The 26,528-nt window shown below is 42.1% G+C and overlaps 2 protein-coding genes and 1 long non-coding RNA gene across 11 annotated transcripts in view; 1 reads left to right on the forward strand and 2 right to left on the reverse strand.

Moving 5' to 3' along the window:
- The window catches only part of ZBTB37 (zinc finger and BTB domain containing 37), a 13,914-nt gene extending 13,804 nt beyond the window's left edge, over positions 1-110 (reverse strand). Inside the window, exon 1 of the mRNA XM_010580672.1 lies at positions 24-110. The gene's annotated coding sequence lies outside the window, so the exon portion shown is untranslated. The remainder of the gene's footprint in view (positions 1-23) is intronic.
- A 167-nt stretch (positions 111-277) lies between these two features.
- On the forward strand, positions 278-26,528 carry LOC104840005. 9 transcript variants are annotated; one of them, XR_775208.1, is made up of 14 exons: positions 283-401; positions 1,276-1,414; positions 3,507-3,643; positions 9,151-9,197; positions 9,766-9,805; positions 10,077-10,123; positions 10,530-10,562; positions 10,974-11,066; positions 11,673-11,698; positions 12,158-12,210; positions 12,551-12,602; positions 14,241-14,291; positions 14,470-14,512; positions 14,684-14,810. It is a non-coding gene; the product is annotated as an uncharacterized LOC104840005 (long non-coding RNA). The 9 variants fall into 9 exon arrangements; XR_775206.1 differs by having other exon boundaries at positions 14,241-14,274; XR_775207.1 differs by lacking the exon at positions 14,241-14,291.
- On the reverse strand, positions 15,722-20,039 carry HEBP2 (heme binding protein 2). Its single transcript, XM_010580674.1, has 5 exons — positions 19,868-20,039; positions 17,419-17,503; positions 16,902-17,037; positions 16,493-16,658; positions 15,722-16,000 (listed from the first exon to the last, which is right to left on the reverse strand). Exons 2-5 carry the CDS (start codon positions 17,491-17,493, stop codon positions 15,826-15,828), a joined length of 552 nt encoding a protein of 183 aa, XP_010578976.1. The 5' UTR covers positions 17,494-17,503; positions 19,868-20,039; the 3' UTR covers positions 15,722-15,825.

Here is a 26,528-nt window from a genome sequence, read left to right on the forward strand (position 1 = left end):
GCCCGCGCCGCGCCGGTACCTACCTGGCGGGGGTGGGAAGGGCCCGCAGCACCGTCCCGGAAGCGAAACCCCCCGAGCGGGCCGCACCCCGGAAGAAAATTCCACCGCCCGTGAGGCCGCGGCGCGCATCGCTCCCCCGCCCGCCGCCGCGACACGCCCCACCCCCTCGCCACGCCCCGCCCACCCCCCGCCCGCCGAGCCGAGGGGGGAGGATCCGCGTCCCGTGCTCCCGTGACCGGCGCCGTCCCTATATAAAGGGCGCGCAGAGGCAGAGGCGGTCTTTTCGGCCTGTGGCGCTGGTGGGGGGGGGCGCCGGGTGCCGAGTTGCCGGTGAGTGGAGGGGGGTTTCCAGCCCGGTGTGGGCCCGTGCCGCTCCGGGGGACGGTGTGGAGGCGCTGCGGGTAGGGCTTGCTCGTCGATGGGCACTGGCGGGGGAGGATGGAGGTGGATTGGGTCGCCGGCGCCCGGCCTGCGGCCTAGGCCGCTGGGGAGTTTTGAGGGGACTCCGCCTCGTGGCGGCCCCGGGGTGGGGGTGCGGAGGGGCAGGGCAGTTTAGCGGAGACCCCACTAGGGGATCGTGTGGGAAAGGGGGTCCCATAGGGAACGGGAGGCCCGCGCGGGCCCCTGGAGCCTCGCCCTTGAGGCCCGTCATCCCGCGGCGCTGTGAGGAGGGCTGGGTCGTGTCTGCCCTGGGCGTGAGCCCTGCGGGGAGGCTGAGCCTCATGCCTTGAATAAAAGCTGGAGATAGAAGACTCCAGTGTATCTCTGTAGCGCTTTATTTAGGCTTGCTTGAGCAACTTGGAAACTTTGGTATGTACGAAAAGGATGAGAAAACCTTGAGCGCTGTTAATAGTATGCACAAATAGATAAGAAGCCTTAGGCCTTGCTGAGCTTTGTGATTAAAACCAGCCAGAACCAGTGTAGGGCCAGCTAACTGGGAAGAAGAGATGAACAATCTGGGATGACCCGCATGCCTTAAGGGAGGGTTCAGACGACCACCAGAGGGTCTAAAGACCACTGACCCATTTAATCGTGAATGCCCAAAAGGGTGGACGCTGTATAAACAATTTCCGAGGAATAGCATGAACATGTGCGACAATTCCGGGAAATGTAATGAATATGTATTAGAACAATATAAGCTTTGGTTGCTGTAGGTAGCGGTATGCACACTAGGAGGAGCTATCCCCTGCGCATCCAGCACTGCAATAAGAGAATGTCTGCTTTCTAAAACTCCGAAATTGAGTCTTACAGAGTTTCTTTGACTGTCTTTTACAGTAGCAGTTTTGGTGACCCCGATGGGACCCTGCTTCTAGACCGACAGATCCGTGGGATTATGGGACCTCCAGCCAGTACCGAGGGATTCTTGGGGAGAACCTCTAATCCCTGGACCAAAGAGCTTGAAGTAAGACCCCTGGTAAGTTTAAAGGCATTCTGTCTGTTGGTTTTTGGTTGCCTGCCCATAAGATGTAGTGAAAGCTATCCAGGGTTGGGCTGGAAAGGTACCTATTGGATTTGTTCTGATAAGCCTGGGTTCTGGTTTGGCTAGAGGGGTTATAAGTCCCCAACTTGGCTGTCTTGACTTGGTCTCTGAATTGTGGTTTGGTTATCAGAACTTGGCTATTGGAATTATGGATTTGTTTCTGTTTACTTGGATCGTAGAGCTCTCTTGCTATTTATATTTAATATGGGTGGAAGATTGTCTAAGGGAGGCATCCTGGAATAGTCACCTCTGGGGTATATCTTTAAACATTGGAAACAGATTGCTGGACCCCTGGTTGGGGTCACGACGAGGGAAGATTTAAGTACTGTAATCAGTGGTTGCCACTGTAAAGTGGATGATTGGGAAAAGTGGCCTATGAATGGTATGTTAAATTATAACACCCTATTACAATTAATGTTATTCTTGAGGAGAGAAGGAAAGTGGGATGAAGTGTTGTGTGTGGATATGGTCTTTACTTTGAGGAGACATTTGGAATGGCAAAAGGAATGTGGTATATATCTTGTACTAGTGATCCCTGTGTCTTACCTTTGGAGAAAGGTAAAACTTTGAAAAGGTGTTGTTCTGCCTGTAGTGTTTAAAAGTTTCCAAGCAAGAGGAGGATGATATTGATTTAATAGCCCCTGCATGAAGGTTGGGAACCTCAAATACTGTGTATGATGTTCCAGGGGCAGAGAATGGAGAAAGCTGTGAAAATGTCACCCTCAAGGGGATGAGTCAGTCCTGGGGGCTGAGGGGTTTAGCCCAATAGCCAGGTGAATGAAAGGCAAGCAAGGGGAAATTATCCAGGCACCCCTGTGACAAGCTGTGGGAAATGAGGGACTGGTGACTGTGAAAGTTCCATTTTCAATTACTGACCTTAATTGGAAATTAGCTGCTGGAAGTTACAGGGATGATCTGGATAGGGTAGCTAGTGCTTTTGAAATGATGATTAAAACCCAGGATGCTGATTGGAAAGATACTGAAGCAATTATGGAAATTTTGTTTAATATGTAGAACAGCTAAAATACAAGTGGAGGTGCAGGTTGCTTTGGGAACTTTGCCAGGGACTGTTGAGGTCCATTTTCCTTCTGTAGAGCTAAACTGGGATCCAAATATACCAAGATCAAGGCAGCTTCTGAATCAATATCAAAAGTGGATTTTGCTTGGTATTTGAAGTGTGATACCTAAAGCTATTAATTGGTTCAAATTATGTGAAATTAAACAGGATCGGGAAAAATGTCCTACTGATTTTATGAACAAATTGAAAGAAGTTGTTCTTAAATATACAATTATAAACCTTGATTTGGAGGAAGGAAGAAACCAACTAGCTCCTTTATTCAGATGACATAAGGAGAAAGTTGCAGAAGCTACAAGGAAGTGATGCTTGAGACCTAGGCAAATTGCTAGATGTAGCTTGGATTGTGTATGGAAATAAGGAGAGGCTTAAGGAAATGACAAACAGTTGGAGGGTGGTCAAAGAGGAGGATTGTACCCTGGAAGAGGCCTGGGAAGGGGTGGCTTTATGCCATCACATAATCCCAGGCCCCCCGGGAGAAAATCAATGTGCTTACTGTAAAAAGGAAGGATACTGCAAGAATGATTGTCCCCTCTTGAAATGAAATACCTCTCTGACTCCTTTACTTACAATGGGAGAGGATTGACAGGGACTGGAGGAACCTCTCCCAGCAGAACCTCTGGTTAAAGCAAAGCTGGGAGATGAGGAAACAGAATTTTTAGTCAACACCGGGGCTACGTATTCGGTCTTAAATACACTAGAAGGAAATTTAAGTAACAAAAGCATAAATGTCATTGGTGCGACAGGGACTCGTGAGACCTGGCCATTTTTCAAATCCCTGAAATTTAAACTTGGAAAACAATGGGTTACTCACCAGTTTTTATATTTGCCAAATTCTCTGAAAACTTTACTGGGTAGAGATTTACTTGAAAAGGTAGAAGCTGAAATCAGATTCAAGGATGGGGAAGTTGAAATTTTAATCCCAGAATCTAAATGTGTTGAATGTTACAGGATATAAACCCCAAAAGGGACAAGATACCTCGAGGAAATAGAAGATGCAGTGATTCCCATCGTTTGGGCAGGAGGAGTTCCAGGAAGGTCTAAGGGAGGAACCAGCAAGAATTAATCTAAAACCAGAATCGTTATGGGTAAGAATTAAACAATAACCTTTAAAATTAGAAGCAAGAACTGGCTTGATACCAATAGTTCAAAAATTTTTTAAATACAAGTTGCTGATAGAATGTGAGTCAAAATACAATACGCCTATCTTACCAGTAAAGAAAGCTAATGGAAAAGATTATCATTTGATTCAAGATCTTAGAGCGATCAATCAGATAGTATAAGATGGACATCTGGTAGTTGCAAACCCTTATACATAACTAACTGCCCTCACCAGTGAACAAGGCTGGTTCATGGTTTTAGATCTGAAAGATGCCTTTTTCTGCATTTCTTTGGATTCTGAAAGTCAAGAGCTTTTTGCTTTTGAGTGGGAAAATCCCAAAACAGGGTGAAAGACACAATATACTTGGACTGTTCTACCACCAGGCTTCAAGAACAGTCCAACTATTTTTTGGATATCAGCTGGTGAAGGAATTGGAGATTTGGAGGAAAGAAAATGGACAAGGAACTGTATTAAAATATGTAAATGACATCCTAATTGCAAGAGGAACTTAAGAACAATGCTTTTCTTTGACCATAAGCCTCTTGAACTTTTGGGGACTTAGCGGATACAGAGTATCAAAGGAAAAGGTGCAGATTGTCCAGGAAACGGTCACTTATCTGGACTTTGAAATTCTAAAAGGGCAGAGAGGCTGGGAATTGAATGGAAAGAAGCTATTTGCTGCCTCCCTGAGCTGTGTACACCAAGAGAACTGCAAGCATTTCTAAGCATGATGGGATGGTGTCACCTGTGGGTTGTAAATAATGGACTGTTGGTAAAACCTCTATAGGAATTACTAAAAGACTCCCAAAAAGGGACTCTTGAATGGACAAATGACATCAGAGCTGCGTTTAAACAACTGAAACTGATGATAGCCCCTGCCCTGGGATTGCCAGATGTGACAAAATTTTTTAAACTTTCATTTATGAGTGATGATGAGTGGCACTAGAGGTTCTGGCACAGTTTTTAGTGGGGCGATAGAGAGCTGTAGCATATTTTTCCAAACATTTGGACAATGTGAGCCAGGGATGGCCCAGCTGCCTCAAAGCAGTAGCACCTGCAGTATTATTAATTCAGGAGGCTCGAAAACTTACTTTAGGGCAAAAGATCACTATGTACCACATATGGTAGCCACAGTTTTGGAATGAAAAGGGGAGCATTGGTTGTCCACCAGCTGTATGCTGAAATACCAAGTAGTAGTACTGGAACAAGATGACATTGATCTCAAGACTACTTCAGTTGTCAATCCTGCAGTGTTTCTCTCCACTGTTGACCAGAACATGATTGCTTACAAACAGTGGAAGAAACATATCCTAGCTGTCTGGATCTTAAAGATGTTCCATTGGAAAATCCAGACTGGGAGTTATATACTGATGGCAGTAGTTTTCTTTGTGACGGGAAGAGATTGTCGGGATGTGCTGTTATGACCTTGGATGGCATAGTGGAGGCATGAGCCTTATTTCCCAAAACATCAGGCCAAAAGGCAGAACTAAACTTGAGCATTGGAACTGAGTGAAGGGGAAAAGGTTAATATCTGGGCAGACTCTTAAATATGCTTTTGGAATTGTACATGCCATTGAAGCCATCTGGAGAGGGAGGACTACTACTGGCACAAGGAACTGAAATCAAGCATGCTGCACAAATACAAGAACTATCAGAGAGCATCTAAAAACTGACAGTAGTTGCAATAAGGCATTACAAAGCCCATCAAACAGGAAGGACCCACCAGAAATGGGTAAATCAATAAGCTGCCAAAGAGGCTGCAGAAACAGGCATCATGGCATTATTACCGGAAGAAGAAATAACTTTACCTAAAACACCACCTAAATATGATAATAAAGATGCCAAATTAATAAAGGCCTTACAGGCACAGGAACAAACAGATGGGTGCGCTGTTAGGCCCACAGGGCAAGTAGTAATTCCACCCTCAATGAGAGAAATTGCTAGGTGAGAACATAATAAAGTACATTGGGGAACTGAAAATTTAGCAAAATATCTTCAAAAAATAGTTATAAGCCAGGCAATGACAGAAATTATCGAATCTATTACAGAAAAATGTGAAATTTGTTGTAAAAATAACCTAAATACCAGCAATAAGTTAATTCAGGGGGTTACAAAAGGAGGAAGCTCCCCAGGAGATTATTGGCAAATTGATTTTACAGACCTACCTAGAAAGGGGGGATATAGATACATCCTCGTTCTAGTTGACATTTTTACCAGATGGCCAGAGGCTTTTCCCTGTCTCACCAACAGAGCTAGGGAAGTAACTAAAATCTTGTTAAAAGAAATTATCCCAAGGTTTGGTGTTCCTTTAGGAATGTCCTCAGAGGACCATGTTTTGTTGCTGAAGTTATAAAACAATTGAGCAAAAACTTAGTCATAGCATGGGATCTCCATACCCCTTATAGGCCACAATCAAGTGGAAAAGTAGAAAGAATGAACTATACACTTAAATTGCAAATTGGAAAAATGTCAGGAAACATCAGTGACTTGGGTACAAGCATTACCTTCAGCACTGTTAAGAATTAGTATATAACCTCATGGTAAAAACAGCTTGAGCCCTTATGACTTATGTTATGGAAGGCCTTGCCAGGCTCCACATATACCAGGGACAATCCACATTAAAGGGGAAATGGGTTTAAGTAATTACTTAATGTCTTTGGGAAAGGCTTTACAGGAATTGCAAAAGTATGTGACAACAAGCAAGCCCTTGGAACCTGATACACTAGCCCATTCATTTCAAGCTGGAGACCGGGTCTACATCAAGTGGTGGAATTCAGAGCTGCTAACTGAAAAGTGGAAAGGACCATTCCAAGTACACTTGACAATTTACATAGCTGTCACGGTCCAGGGGAAAGGGCTGTGGATTCATTACTCCAGAAGTAAAAGGGCTCCCACTTTGTGGACAGTTGAACAACAGTCTCCCCTTAAGCTGAAATTGAGAAGATTATGACTGAATTTTATGTTTTATTTGTAGCAATTATGGTAGCAATGAGTCAAGTGTGCTGGACATCACCTTGGGATAAAAACCTCCATTTAATCCTAACACAGAATATAACCCAAATACTCTGTAAAAATGATGGATTTGTACCCAAATGCCAAATTCAGGAGAAGGCCAAGGCCTACCCTTGATAGGAGTACCACTGCCAATAAATAGATCATTATTTAACAATCCACAATATGGTATGGGACATCCAGACAATGCATGGTGGCCAAGCCTTTTTGGAAAAAGACAAGAAGAAAAGTTGCAAGTCACCATGATAAAAGATAATCTGAATTCCACTGTATGCTTATATGGGCCAGGTAATGACTCTCTAAGTTCCTATTCCCTTAGATCTGGAGATGATGGCTGTGATAATTACACTGCCAATAAAAATAACTAAACTTTTGTAGGATGTTTCTCAGGATATAGTAGGACCGTATCATATTGGAGGCCCACACTAAGTCATATAAATATGTGAAGTTATATTGGCCTCCCAGTCCCAGTAGGAAGCAGTTGGTATTGGTTATGTGGAATAAATGCTTGGAAAATACTACCTCCCAATTGGCAAGGAGCATGTATATTGGCGGCCGTAGTTCCCAATATGACAATAATTGACAAACTACATAAACAGGGCGGATGGGTGAGGATCTTTCTCAAATGAACCAGGAGGGTTCATAATCCCGTTACAGATTGTCCTTCAGGATTCCATAGTTTTGTCAGATGGTTTCTTCCTTGAATTGGAGAAGGCAATTTTAAATATATCAGCTGCAATAGAAGACATTGAAAGCAGAACCATTGATGCTATGCAGGCACTGCAGATTGAAGTGTCTCCTTTATCCCAGGTAGCGATGCAAAACCGAATGGCTCTTGACTTGCTGTTGGCCTCACAGGGAGGTGTTTGCACAATTATTAATACTAGCTGCTGTACATATGTGGACCAAGGTGGTAGAATTTCTACCAATTTAGCAGAAATTTGGGAGCAGACAGAAATCTTGCATCAAGTTTTGAAGGATGATAGGTCCTGGGGATTTGAAGAGTTATGGCATAAACTTAACCTCATGGCTACCAAATTGGACATGGCTAAAGAATTTGTTATTGTAATAGTTACAATTTATGTGTGCATCTTAGCCTGTATTATGATTAAGTGCTGAAGTTATTGTAGTCAATTGTACATGAAAGTTAAGTTTAAATATTGGGGCTTTGGATTTGTAGGTCTAAAGTCTCAATAAAAGGGGGGAGTTAATGCCTTGAGTAAGGGCTGGAGATGGAAGACTCCAGTGTATCTGTAGTGCTTCATTTAGGCTTCCTTGAGCAACTTTGAAACATTTGGTATGTATGAAAAAGATGAGACAACCTTGAGTGTTGTTAATAGTATGCACAAATAGATAAGAAGCCTTAGGCCTTGCTGAGCTTTGTGATTAAAACCAGCCAGGACCAGTGTAGGGCCAGCTAACTGGGAAGAAGAGATGAACCACCTGAGATGACCTGCACTGCGCATGCCTTAAAGGATTGAGTTCAGTTAGAGGACACCAAGAAAATGACCACCAGAGGGCCTCAAAGAACCCAAAAGACCAACAACCCATTTAATAGTGCGTGCTCTAAAACTCCAAAATTGAGTCTTAGAGAGTTTCTTCAACTGGCTTTTATGGTAACAAGCCTGCGGCCTGGGCTTGGGTCTGATGAGGTGACAGCTTGGGGGTGTCTGGTGAGAAGTGGGGTGGTGTTCCTGTTGCGGGGTCTCACCTGGGAACTCTTTTCCCATGGGAAATGCTCCTGGAAGATGGCAGGATGCCACGTGCCTGCTGGAGAGATAAGCGTTGGGTTTCTCTTTTTTTTTTTTAAACTGCACTAGGCTTTAGAGAGGTAGCTTTGACTGATAAATGGAAAGCGTTGTGCAAAATGTCGTAGTGTTGTGGTGGGATTAAGAGCTGCCTGTTCCTCTGTCAATTAATGCTTGGAAACAGATGCCAGGCTGGGGAGAGCCCTTCTGTTGTGGGGAGAGTGGAGGTTGTTCCCTGCAGAATATAGCTTATTGGTAAATGAGGAGACAGCTTTACCTGTATCATGTGCTCTGGGTAATAGTTAGCTTTCCAAGTGTTACAATTAAAGGCCCCATGTTAACAAACTGATATGATAGTTCACTTGGACTTCCATGTGCCTGCACATGATGAAAACTATGTTGGTAGGGACATCTGAGAGGGTGATGAATACCAACATATCTGAGCTGGGCATGGAGTAGTGTGTAGTGGTGTGTCTGGTGTGGCTGAAACACCATGTGGTCATTTCTGAGCAGTCAAATGAAGTTAATGTCTGCAGGACTGACCCAGTGTTTATACACTAGAATTGAAGCTGTAGAAAATTAAGATGTTCAGTGGTTCTGTCCTGCTTAAAATGATGGGCTAGCAATTATTTTTGTGGCCTGAAAGAGGCCACAAAGTAAATTGTGTCAGGGGAGAGATTTACTCTAAGGCTCAGTACTGTTTTGAACATAACATCTTCATTCTTGTTTTCAGCTCAAGATGTGTCAGCTACTCTCTTCCCTCTTATGGTTATGAAACAGGTAGGTGTTGCTTCTGAAATGCTGAGTTTAAATGGAGAAATAATATGAAGGTACACTTAGAGCAACTAGCCTGAAGTACTCTTGTATCTCAGGAGATTATAGGACCAGTGTTTGTAATCCAGTAATTGCTTGTGGTGTCTCTTCAGGCAGTTCTCACTCTTCTACTGGGAAAATGTATCCGAGTGTTCTGAATGTCACCTGTTTCTTTGTACCGCAAAGCGGATGTGAGGCTCCTGTGGTTTCTGAACCACTAGTCATCTTCTAACTAGACTAAATACAATAGTGCCCTAGATGCCTTTTTCTCCTTTGTTACTGCTGTTTCACCATCCACAGCAATAAAGAGTTGGTTGTTTGGAGAAAAGTGCCTAATGCACGTTTCAGAAAACCTATAACTATCAGGATTGATGTTTGACTAAATCAGAGAGCCTATGATGGTTTCAGTATAAGAGTAGTGGACAGAAGTGATTTCTGAAAACTCTATGCTGAGGCTTTTTTCTATGCTTAGTGTCACTGCCAGAGGTACTCCCCCTAGTTCTACAAGTGGCTGAAACTGTTGTGTCTCTTCCAGATCTACCACTGAATATGGAGACTTGATGCTGCTTCACAAGGTAAAAAGTACTTCTTGAAAATTCAACACAAAGTGGTGCTTGGTGTTTGTCTAGACAGCATCTTTTGTTCTAATAAAATCAGTAGGCAGACTTTATTCCAAGAGCAAAGTTTTCTCTCTGGTGCCACAATGATGACACTTATTTGCTACTCTTGACCAAGAGAATGATGAGCACTTTTACCACCACAAGTTTCCTCTGAGGCACAACAGCTTGGACTTCTCCTTGATGTTTTGACTTCTGAATAGACTTCATAAGCTTTTTTTTCTTCCAGGATTTGAATCATGCAATTTGGAAGACTTGCAGAAGAAATGACACCTGGTGAGAAACATGTAGTCTTTGTAGGGGTTTCTTCCATGGAGCTGCTGAAACTGTAGTGGAAAAGGTGGGATGTGTAAAATGGGAGGGAAGTGCTTTGGGATTAGTTTCCACTAATATGCAGAAACAATTGATACTGACTAGTATTCAAAACCTCTCAAATATTTCTTTGTTTTATTTGGAAAACTTCAATTTTTCAAAGCTGTCACAAGAGGTGATTGCTTGGTACTATTACTCCAAAGCAGATACAATGATGATGGCATAGTTCAGCAGAATATCCTGTGACGAGCAGAGCTTTGTCTTTCGCTCCTATCTGATGTATCTCACTTGTGTGATCTCTTGCTAGGAGGAGTAGCTTGGCCACGAAGGCTGAGGGAATCTGACTTTTTTTTTTCTTCCTTTGTTGCAGGCACTGGGTGATGGAAGCTATAAGCTGTGCAAGGTAAATATTGTATTGCCTGCATCTGTAAAAACTAATTTATATCCCCAATATGTGAAAAGGCTGTGTGTGATGACAGCATAGTTCAGCAGATGACCCATGGTGATCACGCTGTTACTGTCTTTCGCTCCTATCTGATGCAGCCTCCTTTACCTTAGGCTGTTAGACAATTCATGTGGAAAGGTGAGGGTGAAACTACTTTTTTTTTGCTCTGTGAATGTGTTTTGGAAATTTGTCTTGGAAGATCAGTAAATGGGCTAAACATTAAAAATTTAGTAGGACAAATAGAGTAGGCTGTTGTGCTTGTGAAATTAAGCACAAATACAGCAGAGCAAATTTGCTAATTCAGTAACAAAATCTTGGTTGATCTGGTGTTAGTGCTCCAAGTTCTGCAGGTGTTTTGTTGCTTTGCAGGCTGCCCTGGACAAAGGATACCTGTGCCTCTGGTGTGAAAAGCAATTTCACCTGTTGCTGATGTTGGTGAAGACAAGGCCTTCCTAATTGAAGGTAACTGAAAATCATTTTTTAGATGGATGCTACATTTTGCTTTGCTGTGTTTGAGCTTGGGAGTTTGCTTTTGGAGATAAGAGGGTCTGCAAATCCATTTTGTTTCTGGAGAATCTGAAGCAAAGATAATAGTACCCTAAGTGTGCCTTCAGATCCCCTATGCTTCACAATAAAAGCATTAATTAATTGTTTTGCGGTGTTAAAAGAATGTGCCTGTTGAGACTAAATGGTGTATGTGGCAGTACTATGTATGAATTTAGTATCTGAAATGCTTTTCCTGGTTTAGGCCGACTTAGATGTTTATGCAAAGTTCATGTCACTGAACTTTGCAACTTAGAGGTTTGTTCCTTTCTGCAATTCCAGCAGTCTCTGGAGTTGAAGAATTGGCATCTCAAGGGTGTTGGGGAGAGTGCTGGGAGATGGCTTTAGGCCCCCCTTGTGGAAGGGTGTGCAAGTGTTGCAGTCTACTGTAGATGATGTTGAATCAGGTCTCTGATTCCAGTGAGGATAAAACTTGACTAAACACTGATACAGTATTTCACTGGAACTGTTCTTATGCTAAAACTTTCTGCTGGACCCTGTCTAATAGCAACTCTTCCTTTGCAGGCTTCCAAAGTGTTTCTCATTGCAATGTAAGTACTTATTTTAACTTTGCAAGTATTAGCATAAAAAAATATGCCTAGAAGTGGAGTATTTAACTGGATGTAAGCTGGGGGGGAGGTGCAAAGGGCCAGTGTTGGCTGCTGCTTGCATCTCAGCCAAAGCAGGAGGATGCTTAAGGGGAGAACTGCTGGGTAAGACCCAGCCTTGACAGGCTGGTTTGTGCCAAACTCTCACTGTGTGCCTGGGAGCTCATGAAGCTGCTCTGATAGCACTGTTTGTGTATTTGCCCTCTTCCCCATAGCAACCTTAGCCTAAAGTAGATAGCTGGTCAGTGACTGACAACATGAGCTGCCTGTGTGATGAGATGTGACTACCTTGACTTTAATCATGGAGGTCTGCAATTAGCTCTATCTGACTTCAGGCACCTGACCAGATTTCATCCTTGTGTGCTTGCTTGTGTGCTGTCCTGATACTTTGCTTTGTTCCAGGGCCAGTGTGGTGAAGCTGTGAAGTGGTGTGGTTGGTAGTGCTACCAGCAAAAGTAAGTTGCCAGCAAATGCCTATGACTGGTCAGAACTGTGTGATAGCTGATGGGGAAGTTACTAGATCCTGGCCTCTAAATGCAGTGTAGCTGCAGCATTAAGCAGAAGGTTCCTTGAGGATTTTCTTACCTCTGCCAAATAGATCACAGGTTACCAGCAGCCTGCAGGGTTCCCTTACCCAAGCTGCTAGGGACTGAATCTCATACTTTGTGACTAAAGACAGTGATAAGATACAGTGATGATTGTAACAGAAATGGACAGAGGAGTTTCTGGAAGTCTTAATGAGGCTTTAGAGTAACATCAGCATTGGACTGATACTTTCTTATGTGTGTATCCTAGATTTGAGAATGGGAGAACTGCTGGCTACTAGGTGACAGATGCTTCTTACTTGGTAAGCTGCTTACTTCTCAGTTGCCATAAGATTTGTTTACTCCTTAAAAATGTTAACTGCTTTCTGTAACTGAAAAGAAATAGTATGGAACAGTTGAAGTATGTAACAACTACGGACTGCTTAAGTTTCTACTTGATAAGAAAGAATGTGTGGTAACCTGGCAGTGCAAAGCTCGTGCTGACCAAAGCCAGTACAATTATTTGCTATTTTAACTTTTTGCTGGTTAAATTAAGTAGTGGGCTTTTGCAGGGAGTAGCACTGATCTTCAGTAGTTGGAAGTACTGTGGTAAATTATTTGTCGTAATGGCTGGATTAGAGCTTTTATGTGATGTGAATGAAGATATCGTTGGGGGTAAGGTCTGAAATGCTGAGGTCAGGTCCTCATCTAAGGAGGAACAAAAGTAACAAAACATTAAGCTTCTCTAAGCATGTACTGTTTGTGATGATTAATTCTAAGCAATGGGAATCTCTCTGAAAGAGGCTGAGGAGGACTCTTGTGCTGAAACAGTACCCACTTTTGAACTAACTCTTGAAGCACTGCCAAGGGGTAGTGTGTTAATAAAATTTCACTTGTTACAGAGTGAAGCTTGTGGGGAGTTTGTGTGTTACGTCTGAGGTAAGTGTAGAGTAGATGGTGTTTGGCAATTACTGGAATATTGTCTTTGTGCTAAATGCCTAGATAATGGTGTCTAAAATTAGTCCTATAATAGCTCTGCCTTGTCTTCCCTTTATTGTGTTCTGATTCTCCCACTCAGCTACTGTGGGGATAAACATGATGTGCTTGAAGCAAGAACGCACTTCTACGTAGTTCTCAATTTGACTTGAAAAGGAAGGGCTCTTTCTGAGCAGACACCCTGACAGTTCCTGAACTGTAGTCAGTGGTAAACTTTACTATGTAGAGTTCTGTATATATGAACAGAAGATGTGACCTCAGTGACTCTAAAAACTCGGTTTTCATTGCTGGATGTCTTCACACAGTGGAAATAGTGAAGGAGCTGAATCAGTGGAGACCACTTAGCCAGTACACTGTTGATAATGTAGTACAGCAGAATGTACAGCAGCAAACATGACTCATAACTCATATCTGTATCTGGCTATTCTGTGAACCTACACTATAACACTGCATTCTTGAATGGGAAAAAAAAGGCACTAACCCCCAACCCTATATGCTGTGGTTGTCACTGCTTAGTAATTTTTGCTAATCTTGGTTATGTTGGCTGTACACAAATTTAGGATTGAGTTCTAGGTGACTGCTGTACAAACTTTCTTCCTCCCAACAGACTGTTTCTCACTTTCAAGGATAGGTTTTGAAGATGATTTATGAGACTTGTATTTTAGGTATAAAAACCCATTGAATACAACTTCCTATTGGGGAGAGATGGTATCACAAAGCAAGTAGTAGCTTTGTACTTTTCCCTGATTCTTCCAATGTTAGTAATTCTGTATTTCCAATTCAGTTAGGATTTGTAAGCTTTGTATATCCCATTTCGGTGTTGCAAGTTGAAGTTCTTGTCAGCTGCCAGCTGAAATGCAGCTTCTTTTTAGGTAGAACTAGTTTGGTGAATAGAATTTCATAGATAAATAATTAAACTTGCATATAGTGGTGTCTTATTCTGAAAGAATGTATCTTTTTCGCAGGGAAGGAGGACTGTACTGTCTGCAACCTCATTGGGTAAGACCACACAGCAGGTGAATTCTGTTTAAAAACTTCTGGGAGTATTTGTAGCCACTGATGAAATTTGATTCTGCCAAATGAATTGCTGTGATATTACCATTTCCGTTCCACTTTTCTCTGAGGTTACAAAGCTGCTTTGGGGCTTTTAGCAGTTGTGCTACTGCATATGTTAATTGTGGTTTCTTCTTTTAGGTGAGGAGGCAACTTTGAAACTGCTGTATGAAGAACCAAGAAGGTGAGCGTAACTATAGTAATAATGAAATTTATTTGCTGGAACAAATGATGATAACCTTAGCCTGAACTCTCTCTCTGAACAGAGATGAAAATCTAAGGTCTGAGTTGTTCCCAAGCAAGCTTCTTGTGCTGGTTTGGTGTCTTGTAATGATTCTTATGTCTGTCTTAATAGGTGGAAGATTGCAGAATAATGGGTTACACTTGCATGAACAGCATTAAAAAAGCCAAGATTTTTTTTTTACCACACTGGTAATGTTTGCCTGATACTGATTGGAATGAATAAAAATTTGTAAACTCTACCTGTTGTTGTGAACTGCTTTCTGACTTGAACAGCTTGCTGTAAAACAGCTCTAGCCTACTTTTTAAATGCTTGATTTAGAGCAGGGATTAAACTAGTTTAAATGCTAGTCCTGCAAGTGTCTTAACTTAGGGGTCAGATATTGCTAGTGTGCAGACTGCGGTTGAGCTGACCAATACTGAGACCTGGACAAAGCTAAATAATGGAAGTAGTAATTAGTGTTTTGTAGGCGAGCTAAACACTACTACTTGTGTATTTGCTCCTAAAATTACAGGCCAGCAGTAAGCCTGGTATTAATTTTCAGGCACAGATGGTGTGCACAGAATAAGCATACAGCTTGGACACTGTTAACTCTTTTCTACTGGACTCTTAGGCTAATATGGTTACTGGCATTAGTCTGGAGCAAGACAGCATCCAGCTTCCATGAAGAAAAAAAATAGTTGAGTGGAGAGGTGGGAGATTTTGATAATACTATTTAAAAAAAATGTTACTGCTTATGAAGCACTAGAGCCTGCTAAGGTATTACTGCTTCCCAGAATTCATTTATGATAGGTTTCTTCTCTGAAAAATTAATTTAATTTCCCCCATCTTTCTCTTGTCTCAGGAGTAACATCAATGTGGGAAGAGTCAGCTCTGTGAAGAACTCATTCTCCATAATACTTGAGCTATTGCTGTAGCACTTCTCATTAGAAGTAAAACTAGACATCCAAACTTCTGCAGGAATATTTTCAGATTATTAGCGGTCCCTAGAACCCTTCAGTAAGAGGAATAGGTTTGTCATATCTCCTTCCCTCTCCAGTGGGTACAATCTACTTACATTTAAGTTACGTCTTGTAGAAGAGCTGAAACCTTTTTAGCCAGGCTAGTATTTCAACCTAGAGAAAATGAATTAGACATGATCCTGTGTCCCTGTGCAAATTAAGTATCTTCTGCACTAAAGCAAAAGCCATTAATAAGGTCTGTTTTCATTCAGAGCTGATTAGTAGCCTCCTAATATTCCCCCCCACACCACCACATTACTTTTTAAAATACCACACTTCGTTGTGCCTGTTAAAGAGCTTGAAGGGACTGTCATAGCCTGCAGTATAAAAGAAGTCTTCATGGAATGGTTGGCCTCTGTTTCTTAAGATTCTGGCCAAGACTTCAGCTTCCTCAGCATATTTCTCTGGGGAGGCAAATCCACCAAAGGACCTGGGAGAAGTGAAAAGGGAGGGGGTTTTTGTTAGGAGTTCAAGCCCCTGCTGCTTATTTTCACAGAAGGAAACTTCAGGCTTGCAAAGCATTGCAGTGTTTGAGCACTTCTGATGCAGTTTGTAGTTACTAGATAAACTATGGAGCTGTTGGGGAGCATATGGCTATGTATGCTATTTTAAAAGGTAGGATTTAAAAAAAAAAAAAGACAAACTGCTGAAGTTGCCTGCAATTATGAGAGCATTAGCTGACATGGATTGTTGCCTGTGGCTTTAATACATGCAGAAAGGGCAAGTGTACTTGGTCATTTCTCTTTGTTCTTAGTAAGACACCCAAGCATAAAGATTTCCGAATGCTCAGATTTTGCCAGTTAAGGCTCTGAACAGCAGGATCTATCCACAGTTAAAAATCAGCTGTAAGAAAGAGTAGTCCAGAGTCTTAATAGATTAACCCCTTTCAGTAGCTGCCTTCATTTGTGCTGGTGCTGCTTACCGGACAAAGATGGGTGCTGCCTTCCGCTCTTCAATAAACACATCTGAGTCATTGGGCTGTGGTGGAGAGTCCTGATGTTCAAATGGCACAAAGAAAGAGATCTTGAAGTCTGCGCAGCCAGATTTTATCAGGCATGTCACTGGCACAGTCATATCAATTTTCATTTCTAGAGGAGAGGAGAGGGGGGAAGAGTTCTAAGCTGCAAGCAAAGACAGTGCCTGAATGCTGCTGTAAAGGGTCATGTAGACTTATCCCAAAAGCAGAAACCAAGGCAGCCTCAGGGGTATAATGGCCTAATGGAGTTACAGGGGTGTTAGGCCAGGAAATTGAACCTGCTTTGTCCTACAGCTCATTTACTAGCTTCATCTCCCATTTGTGCTTCTTGCGGTTCAAAGCCAGTGCACTGTACCTTTCTCATTCTTCCCTTGGATGTAGTGGAAGAGTTTCCAGAAGCCCTGGCGCATTGCCTCCTTCTGGGTTTCTCCCCTAATGACTGTGCTGACCCACTTTGCCGTCTCGTACTGACGTAGTTCATAATCCTTTGTCTGAAAGGTAGCAAAAGTCATAGTGATCATGAGGTGAATATTAAAGATGACAAATTAATAGCTGCTTTTTCCAAATCTGCATGAAAATACTGTTGCAATGACATAACACTGGGCAACCTCTTTGCTGCCGACTCTAGGCATGCCCCCAGTGTCAAACTGTTTGATGCCTCCCTTGCAAAACCATGCTGTTCTGCCTTAGGCTGAGCTCCTCAGAGCTTATAAATAGGTGTTCCTCTCCCCCTTTGCAATTAAGCATGAACAGTGTCTAAAGTAACACTCCCCAGCTCCTTCAGGCTTGTCAGACTGAGAATCCCAAATCCACCTTAGCTCTGCAGCACCCTGACTGCAGAGAGCTCTCTTCCCCTGGCCTTTAGCGGTTACCATCGTCTCTGCTGAGCTCCACCGAGGGGACTGCAGATCCAGGGACAGAAATGTTTGCTTGAAGGATTTGATCATCTTGCCAGAGCTGAAAGGCAGACAAAGTTCATTGGCTTCTCTCCAATCAGTGCAGTATACATGTGGAAAAAGAAAGCGCTAGGGCTTTTCTGCCTAATGTCAAAGAGCTTTTCCTCAGCCTCTGGTCTCCAACCTTTCAGTAATGCTTGAGAAGTGGCTGGAAAAGTTCAGGCAAAAGACTGGTGCTTTCTAAAAGGCAGTTGGCCCTGAAATTGTGAAAGGCTTGGGTTCTACCACTTCATCCCCAATGGTTCAACAAAAAGGGCTGAAATCCTTTTAGCCCTGAAGGAACCAACAGAGAACCAGGACCAAGAAACTGCCTCTAGGCTGATGTGGGAGTGTTCATCTTTCAGGATATGCTGCCTTCGCTTCTCCATGAAGTGAAGGCGTTTCCTAGCTGTAAAGCAGAAGGTTGAGATTCTGCAAGTGGCAGTTTTGTGGCTTTTAGAGGTCAACCACTTTTCTCCTGGATGAAAAGGTACTGGAGTTAATGGGTGTTGACTGTGCCCATAACTTTATTGGGCCTTTCATAAGAGCTGATGCCTTTCTTAAAGGCCTTTAGCCCCAGAGTCCTGCAAATAGATGAGATTCTCTGTATTTATGAATACGTAGCTACTTTCTTAGGTAGCCTTCACATGGAAGGAAAAAGCTGCAAACATGAAAACACTCAATGTCCACTCACTGTCCCAAAATAAAGCAAGCAAAAATAAACAAAATTGCTACTGAAATGATTGCATCTTGTTAAAAGTCTTGAGATTTTGGGAACCTTCTTTTATGACTTTTGTCTATACCAGGCGGATCGTAGTGCATAACCTACATCCTGAGAAAGTCTCTGCTTTCTAGTACATTACGATGTCCTTTGCACTTAATGTTGCAAAGACAACACATAATTAATTCAGCAATTATCTTGACTCTTAGATCATAGTACATTGTATTCTCAGTGTATAACTTAATTGCATGTTTCTGGGGTAACACAATAAACTTTCAGGTTATTTTTCATTTCTCCACCTCCTCAACTGTTCATAGCTGCCCACACAACAAGAAGCCACTGCCCTCACTGGTGGCTCTACTTTTTTCAGGGGCTTTCAGTATTAAAGGGGTACTGATGCAATTCACAGCATGTCCCACCTCCAGTGGTGAAGTCTTTAAGCTATGCCATCTTTAACATGACAATTGTGAATAGCTATTTTTGTAAAATGAACTGCCTTGTGCTACCTGACTACCTTCTTACCTGTTTCCATTTTCTTACGACATGTAGACTACTGTTGAATGCTATTAATCCCTTTTTGTATCCTGGTTTAGAGGTGGCTACAAGGATATTTGTCTTTGGGATCTATGAGGTTGAAAAGCTTTTATCAGAAAACCACCCAAAAAACCCTTGTGCTGGCACCGATCTCACTTACAGTCCTTAAAAGAAGTAGTGCACAGAGCACTCACGTGTTAAGCTTTTTCTAGCAGCTCTTTCAGTCGTCACCATAGCGCAAGGGAAGATCAGAGAACCACAGAGCAGGAGACTGATGCCAGCGATTAAAAGCAGGTGCTGTCCCCCTCCCTGATACAACATCCTCAGCACTCTAACAGAATGATGTCACCAGAGACTGCTGCATAGTCCCAAGCTGGACAGTTGTACACTAATATGCTTTTTGTTAATAGTATTTACAAATCAACAAAGGATAACAATAAAGAAGGAAGCCAATCATTTTATTAGAAGCAAATGTGAGCAATTATACTGAAACTTCCCACAGTAATTTATTTTATCCATTGCCGTTTCAAAGGCAAAGATGCTGCTGTTTTGCTGTCACTTCACTTTCTATTTCTCCTTGCTACAACTTGATAGAAACCGTTCTGCTCTTCATGTGCTCCCTGGGTATGTTAGAAAACAGAGAAGTAAACGTTCCTCCGTTTCAACACCTGCTGTTGTAGTAGCTGCTGTACAAGCTGGCTTGTCTCTGTACTTGCCAATTACAACCCCTCCCTGACACACCTTTTTTTAACTGCTGGTTAGATCTCTCACAGCTCTGTCTTTTATAACTTTGTGGCCTGTACTGTCGGTGACTGCATGTATGAAATATTTTTGAATTGCATAAAACAGTGCTTGGGGGGGGGACACACAAACTGAGAGGAATCCTCCAAATATTTACAGTTGAATTAATTTTTAAATCTACAGGAAAGCTTAGCTTTGAGATTTCCATCTGTTCATATAAATATTGCTGTAGGATGTCCAGGCTTTTTCTGTGGCTGTTAACACATGGGCCAAAGAGCACAGCATGCGTCTTCGCAGGTTACACTGATGCCATGAGTAAGTGTAGCCAGAACATGCCATTCCACAAGCCGCTAATTATATTAAGAAAGCAGAGAAAGTAGACATACTTACATTTTAAGCTGTCCTTCTAGCTATTGCAGTCTGTCCTTCTGAGGCTGCACGTACTCGTGAGATGCTGCGTGTCAGTGTTTATTTTAGTTTCATCAAACTCCGCCCATGCCTCAGCCCTACTGGAGGGAGATGCCATCATGAAAACCCGAAGGTTGTAGCCTTGTCCTCCTCTGGGTCTCATTGGAGAGCTCCCACGCAAATGCCGAAAGCCCCACCTACTTACTGCCTACGAGGCAACATTGGGTCCAGGGTGTAATCTGGCTCCATAAACAGTTTTGCACCCTTGTGTAACTTCCCTGTGTTTCCATGGCTTTGTGCCTACTTATGTCAGGGTCAGCAGCAGGTTTTGTGCTCTTGGGAGAAAGAATTTCACGTAAATGACGTTCCCCCCAGACTCAGATTACATGAGAGCGATGGTACAGAATGACAGGTTTTCCTTTTTACCCCTGGGGCAAAATGGTAGGTGGAAATCTGGCTGCAAACTAAGCTGAGACAGTCCTCACGAGATTTCTGCTGGCATGTTATGAAAGACAGAGAGTGTTCTATAATGGCTGGCTGTTTTGAGCGGTATTTGAGACTAATCAGCCCCCTTAGCCCTTGGATATCTGCACAAAGGGGTTATACAATGCTATTGTGAAATTCTGTCCTGCTTGTAATACACAGAGTGAAGCTGGACTCTTCATTTAACCAGCTGCAGCTCCAGACATATTTAGGTACCAGCACAATAGGCCAGATTAAACTTCACAGTCTGAGTTCTGAGCACACCTCCGGTGTTTGTCACGGTTTGTGCAAATTCCTTGCAGCCAAATTCAGCTCAGCTCTCTGGGGCATTTGAAATCAATAGCTGGGAATGACTTTCAACAGGAAACACACTTTGCTTGCAGAGAACTTCATCAGGATGCTGTGTGATACACTCCTGTTCCAAAAGGGGGACTCAAAAACCCCAAACCCCTGCCAAATAGCAATTGCAAACTTACCTCTGCAGCCACAAAGCTCTCTAAAGCCACAGAAGTGGGGTGGTGTAAAGAGTGGTTTACTAGTGGAGCCTGAAATGCAGAACCAGTTCTCTGCACGCTTTGTGCTTTTATTTTAGGGAGTAAACTCTCTCTCAATTTTACCTGTGTTCTGCTTGGGTCAAACAGGAAAATCACCAGGGCTTTTCAGAGAAGAAGATGCTGCTACTTGATGGTCTTTGCTCAGGAGATACAGCCATGCAAGGGCATGTGCTTGTGTAAGGTTAGCTGTTACATTACTCTGTCACCCTAACATTCCTGTCAAGTGTGTACTAGTAATGATTTTCTCCAGAGTAGACAAGGCCATGTAAAAAACAGTTTGGCAAATCCCAACAAATTTACCCCAGTCACAAGCACAGAGAAGTATTGCCTTGAAAGGGGGCAGTTAATCTGTAGATAAACACAAGCCCCTTGTGAATTCTCATTTTGTTTCTGAAGCAGAGAGGCCCATAACAAATCCCCAGTCAGTTTGTATGTGTCCAGCTGATGTCCCCGACAAAGAGCTAACTGTTCCTGGTGGAGTAGCCTGAGGCTAGAGAACAATCATCAGTGTTTTTCCGAGATGTTGTTTTCCAACACTTGTTTTTCACATATACATGGGGAGAACATGTCAGCAGTTGGAAGAGGCAGTAGGGCAGGCATGAGGACATGTATTCTGTACATAAGTATATACATACCCAAACTATATATAATTAGGGGGATGGGGAAGGGATTATGATGGAAGCTGACACACAGTCTCACTAGTACTGCCAAACAGGGGAAAATCTGAGTACACTAACTCTGTACCCCTTGCCCTTTACACAGGAAAATAATGTGTAAGAACTGGTTTAGCACCTTGAGGTCCCAGTGAAGTTCAACAGCATATGTATACTGCTTGTTTGCCTCGCTGTCTCTCCTGCATGGGGAAAAGCAAAATTGGGCAGTAATGAAGGCTCATACAGCTTATATAAATACCATATACTATATCTCTAATGCAAAGAGTTGCTGCTGACAGAGGAGCCCTAAATGTACTAATTAAACAGGCAGTATTTAAGTCTCAAAGGTAGCCTATGAGACCTCTGTTTAATGTCATATATATTTGTCTGGGACTTGGCTGGTATTTTCTAGAATAGCTGACAAAGCAATGTTTTTCTGCACTGTTGCCTTAAACTCAAGGAGTAGAGATGAGGGCACAACCACATAAAAGCATGCAATTTGTAGCTTAACTTTACTATTTTCAGCAGGCACTTGTGTGCAGAACACTGTAATGAACTGGTACTTAAGTAATGGGTTTTCAGGCTAGCAGCTTCTCTTGGATAAGTATAAAGACAAGCCTGTGGTGTCATCACTTGTGATTTCCATTTTTCCTCTCTATAGACCTTATCTATAACAAGCTCAGACGAGACCTTAACCAACAGGCTATATAGCAAAAATGCTTACATACGCCTGCTCTGTGGCAACATTACAATAGCTGCTGTCAAATTCATGGAAGTGTGTTGTAAGTTGCCTTTATCCCTAGAGGCAAGCACAGACTACTTACACAAAAAAGATTAATCTTTTCCACTGACCAAATTGTGTCAGGATTGGAGAAGCCTGGGAAAAAATGTTTTGTTACAGTATGGTTAATGATAACTTAGAGTCATGTTCTTGTAACTGATGAGTCTGTAGTGTAATATGAAAAAATTGCATGTGAGGGACAGAGAGGGATGCATGTGTCTCCAGTCTGGCCGCTCACATGTTCTGACAAGTGGTCTCAACCCAAATGCTCCAGGCAGTTTTGCATTTCTGCCTGAACCTGTCAGAGCATCAGTTAGCCTTGCGTTTGATAATGATGTTGATTTAAAAGAACTGAGACTCTTCACATACAAATGGCATTTGCTTTTGCAAACAGACACTTACTTATTAGATGATGCAGAAGCCCTTACTTCACAACAAAGCAGTTGAGCATGTGATGTTACTGTAGCTACTGTAAATAATAGTCCAGGGCAGCAGAAGTGGCTTTATATGTTGTTAGAGGAACTGTGGTTTTCTGCAAATTCATCTCCCAAAAGAAGCCTCTTATGTCCTTGTTCTAAAGAAAGAGAAAGCCTTCTAGCTAATTCCATTTTATATCTTATTCTCACTTCCAGCAAGGAAATGAAGAAGCATAAGTATACTGTCTTCTAAAGAAGCAGTTCAATGCACTATAGCACTGTTCCAGGGAGATTCCATATTATCCTTTGCAAATTGCGGAAATGAAATCTCTGCCATAACTCTAATGAGATGGTATTTAGACCTTATGTTCTAACCTATGCATTTTATGTCAGCACACCAATTTGTTACCATTGGATTGGCCTTCAGCCAAAAATAATTTGCTTTCTGGAAATGCATATGTGGATTTTGTCTGTCTGCTTTTTGCCTGGTTCCAGCCAATTTGTTGGAAATGACACATGAAACTATTGCATCTGCCTGCTACCTTGAACAGCTGACTCAATGACAGCATTACCTAAAATCTTGCTAAATGAGTGACTCCGTGCTCAATTCATCAGAGATTGCATGGAATTGACTGCTCTTGACCAAATAAAAAGCTTCCTACATCCAACACCACTCCAGAGCACTCTTGACTTGGCATTTTCCAAGATTTCTCTGCTGAAGGTCACATTTTGGAATCATTCTAGCTTTGGCGAATTAATCCTAAATCAATCTTTCCTGCCAGCTGCCATGAAAAACCTTCCTAAACCTTCCTGTCTTTTGTCCATAGAGCCCAGAGAGAGACTGGAAACTTTCTCAGCTTTATATACTGCTTTATTCACTTGGCTTCTTTCCAAAATAAGGGTTATTTTTAATATGGATCTGTTTAGGGATCTAGCTGAACCCCACAAGCAATTGTCTCAGTAAACTTCTTTAGCCAGCACTAATGCTTATCTAAATCCACAGAAAACTTGCAGTCCTCTTTGAGTGCTGGAAGGAGAGGAAGTGAATTCATCTTCCCCTACAAATTCATCCGCTCTTGACAGAGTCTTCTCAGAAACAAGAACATGAAACAAGGTCAATTTTTATCTTCAAGATAAGAACATCCCATTCAGGGAAACAGGATTAAGGTCACATGGTAACAGTGTTTGCTAGAAAAAAGCCTTGACACAAATCTATTGTATTGCTATTTTTGCTTTTTTAACTGGTATTTAACAATGACTTAAGCTATAGTCTAAGGTGAGAGAGAATACACCTTTGCAAAAAGCTCTGAAGAGGAAAGAGCCAGGCGTCAATCATCTGAGAACATTACTCAGAGAGAGGGCTCAAAAAAACCACCTTAAGGAGAATGGACATTTACTGATTGTTTCTTATCAATAGGAAAGTCCAGTATTTGAAGAAGTCACCAACAATCCATACCACAAATAATGCTCTCAAGCAATATGGAGAAAGTAAATAGCAACCACAGTGGCAGCCCAAGGCCTTCTGCATCTCACCTGCTAGACAGGCTGCTCCTCTGCCCAGGACCTGTGTTAGGGTCCTGACTCTGCTGAAGGCTTATTTTGGGATGATGGGAACAGCCCCAATAGTCTGAAAAGGACCCAGGTATGTAGAAATTGCCCTAGAGAGGCTGGGGTTTCCCTATGGAGTCTCGGTGACCTAAAAACATGTCCAGAAATGATAGAAACAGGCCCAGTGCATAAAGACTAGTATCTTAGAAAAATGTTAGAGAAAATGGTCGCCTGAAATAATCATATTTTCCACTTTCTCCAAAAAGACAGGGAGAGATAACTGAAAAAATGATGAGCTTCTTGCTAGGAGTGTCTCTGTTGTGATAGTTCTTCAGCAGTACAAGTCGAGGACCACTGGGGTACATATCGGGTAATGCGAAGTAGAATGAGGAATCCATTACAAAGCCCTTGCAATCTAATCATGAATGTATTTATTGGCACACAGGAATTAGTGATGCATGGCTGTAGGAAAGTATTCTCTTTCTGGCCTGTAGATCCAGCTAACCACATAAGCACAAATCAATCAGTTATCCTAGCTGAGGGTTTGTTTCCTAAGCTTCTTCCTGATCTTAGTTGCATGAGTACGGATCATATCAGAACTTCTCCCATCTTCTAACAGTGGTGATATGGTAGTGGGTGTGGGGTTTTAGTGGGCATTTTTGTTACTTAGATTATGCAAGTAAGGCCTCCAGAGATGGATTCTTTTAAGAACCTGGTGTCTCTTTCTCTCCTTCTCAAGAGCCAATGCTGCATTCTGCAGCAGATGGCACTGTTGTTTGTGCTCAGAGGTGAGTTTTACAAAAGCCCCCCAAACTCTCTTGGTTGCCAATGGTGACTTCAGCTCACTAATGGATCCAGCGTACCGTGACAGTTCTTTGTATTTCTAAAGCCTTACGTTTGAATATACTCTAGTATCTATTGGTGAACTGTTACTGGGCAGATTAAACATTTAAGCACCTTAACATCTCGGTATGTTAAACATCTTTATGCAGCAGACACACCAGTCTGAATGTCTGTGTTAGGACAGTTGAGAAAATCCTAAATTAGGAAAATCCTCCGGGTTATGCTCAATTCTAGAAGAGTTAAACTGGCAACCTTCCAGGTAGTATCGATATCCAACTTCACAGTTTAAAACTCAAATTTAAAATCAGAGAGGTCAGTATTTCTTTTGATTTTTGGACCTTTAGATTTAGAGCAGAGAAAATGAGGTAGATGCTCTGCATATAATGACATCATGTCAGCTTCTCAGATGATGTACTTCTGAATACCAGCCAGCCGAGATGGTATTTAACAGAATTTTATAATTTTCACACGTGTTGTCTTTTTGAATTTCTGCCATCATTTAGGCTTGGGTACTTCATATTTGTTCTGAAAACAGGTTTCGGTCTGTCTTAAAAGAATATTATATCTGGATACATTTATTTATTGCAGAGAGAAAGAGAAGCAAAACTGTAGTTTAATTATGCCCAACCAGAACTGCACTCATGGTAGCTTGAAAAATGGGGAACATCCAGATGTCAAAACTGTGTATAGGTATAGAGAAGTGTAATTTGGGGAATGTAAAGGACAGGGGTGGTAAATTGTAGCCAGTGTAGAAAATGTTGGAAGTGTTAACACAGCAACAGCAAAAAAGTCTGGAGGACACTTGCAGGGCCTTTGGCTTCAGTAGTTAACCTATCTCAGCAAATCAGTTATTTGAATAATGGAGTTCTTAATAGGTATGTGAATCCACTATGTTGGCACAAGGCAACAAAAAAGTGTTTATAACTTCCCTATTTGAAATTACCTTATGGAATTATTTAGATAAGCTTTTGACATTCATGTTAATTTCTTTTCTGTGTAGAAAAATTGCTTAAATTTATAAAATGGTATTTTTATTTCTATACTTGTTTTTGAAAAATAGCAGCTGATTTTTGTTGCTGTTTTCACTCATGTCCTAATATCCCCTGAGCTTTGGCACTAATGACACTTCACTGCTTATTTCAGTGGTAAGTGAGAAGATGCTTTTCCGGTCACTGCACAGCATGCTGCAGCTGCAGCCAGCCTAAACTCTTCTTCTGCCTTGCCCAAAATTTACAATGCAGATTTTTGGAACCTGAATGTGAGTTCATGTATTCAGATTCTCCTGAATATAAACTCCCACAGCCATTTAAGCCTTCCTAAATGTGGGTTTGTTTTTTTTTTTTCCATCGGAAGGATGTATTTGGC

The sequence above is a fragment of the Haliaeetus leucocephalus genome, unplaced genomic scaffold (assembly GCF_000737465.1).
Source record: "Haliaeetus leucocephalus isolate CR32 unplaced genomic scaffold, Haliaeetus_leucocephalus-4.0 Scaffold730, whole genome shotgun sequence".
NCBI lineage: Eukaryota > Metazoa > Chordata > Aves > Accipitriformes > Accipitridae > Haliaeetus > Haliaeetus leucocephalus.

Bases quoted from the DNA above. Each gene is read 5' to 3' on its own strand.
- HEBP2 (XM_010580674.1), bottom strand. From the start codon at position 17,493: ATGATCAAATCCTTCAAGCAAACATTTCTGTCCCTGGATCTGCAGTCC. The intron at 17,038-17,418 runs GTAACCGCTAAA...GCTACCTTTCAG, and splicing joins GGAGCTCAGCAGAGACGATG to ACAAAGGATTATGAACTACG. The intron at 16,001-16,492 runs GTAAGCAGCACC...CACTTCTCCCAG, and splicing joins GCAGCACCCATCTTTGTCCG to GTCCTTTGGTGGATTTGCCT.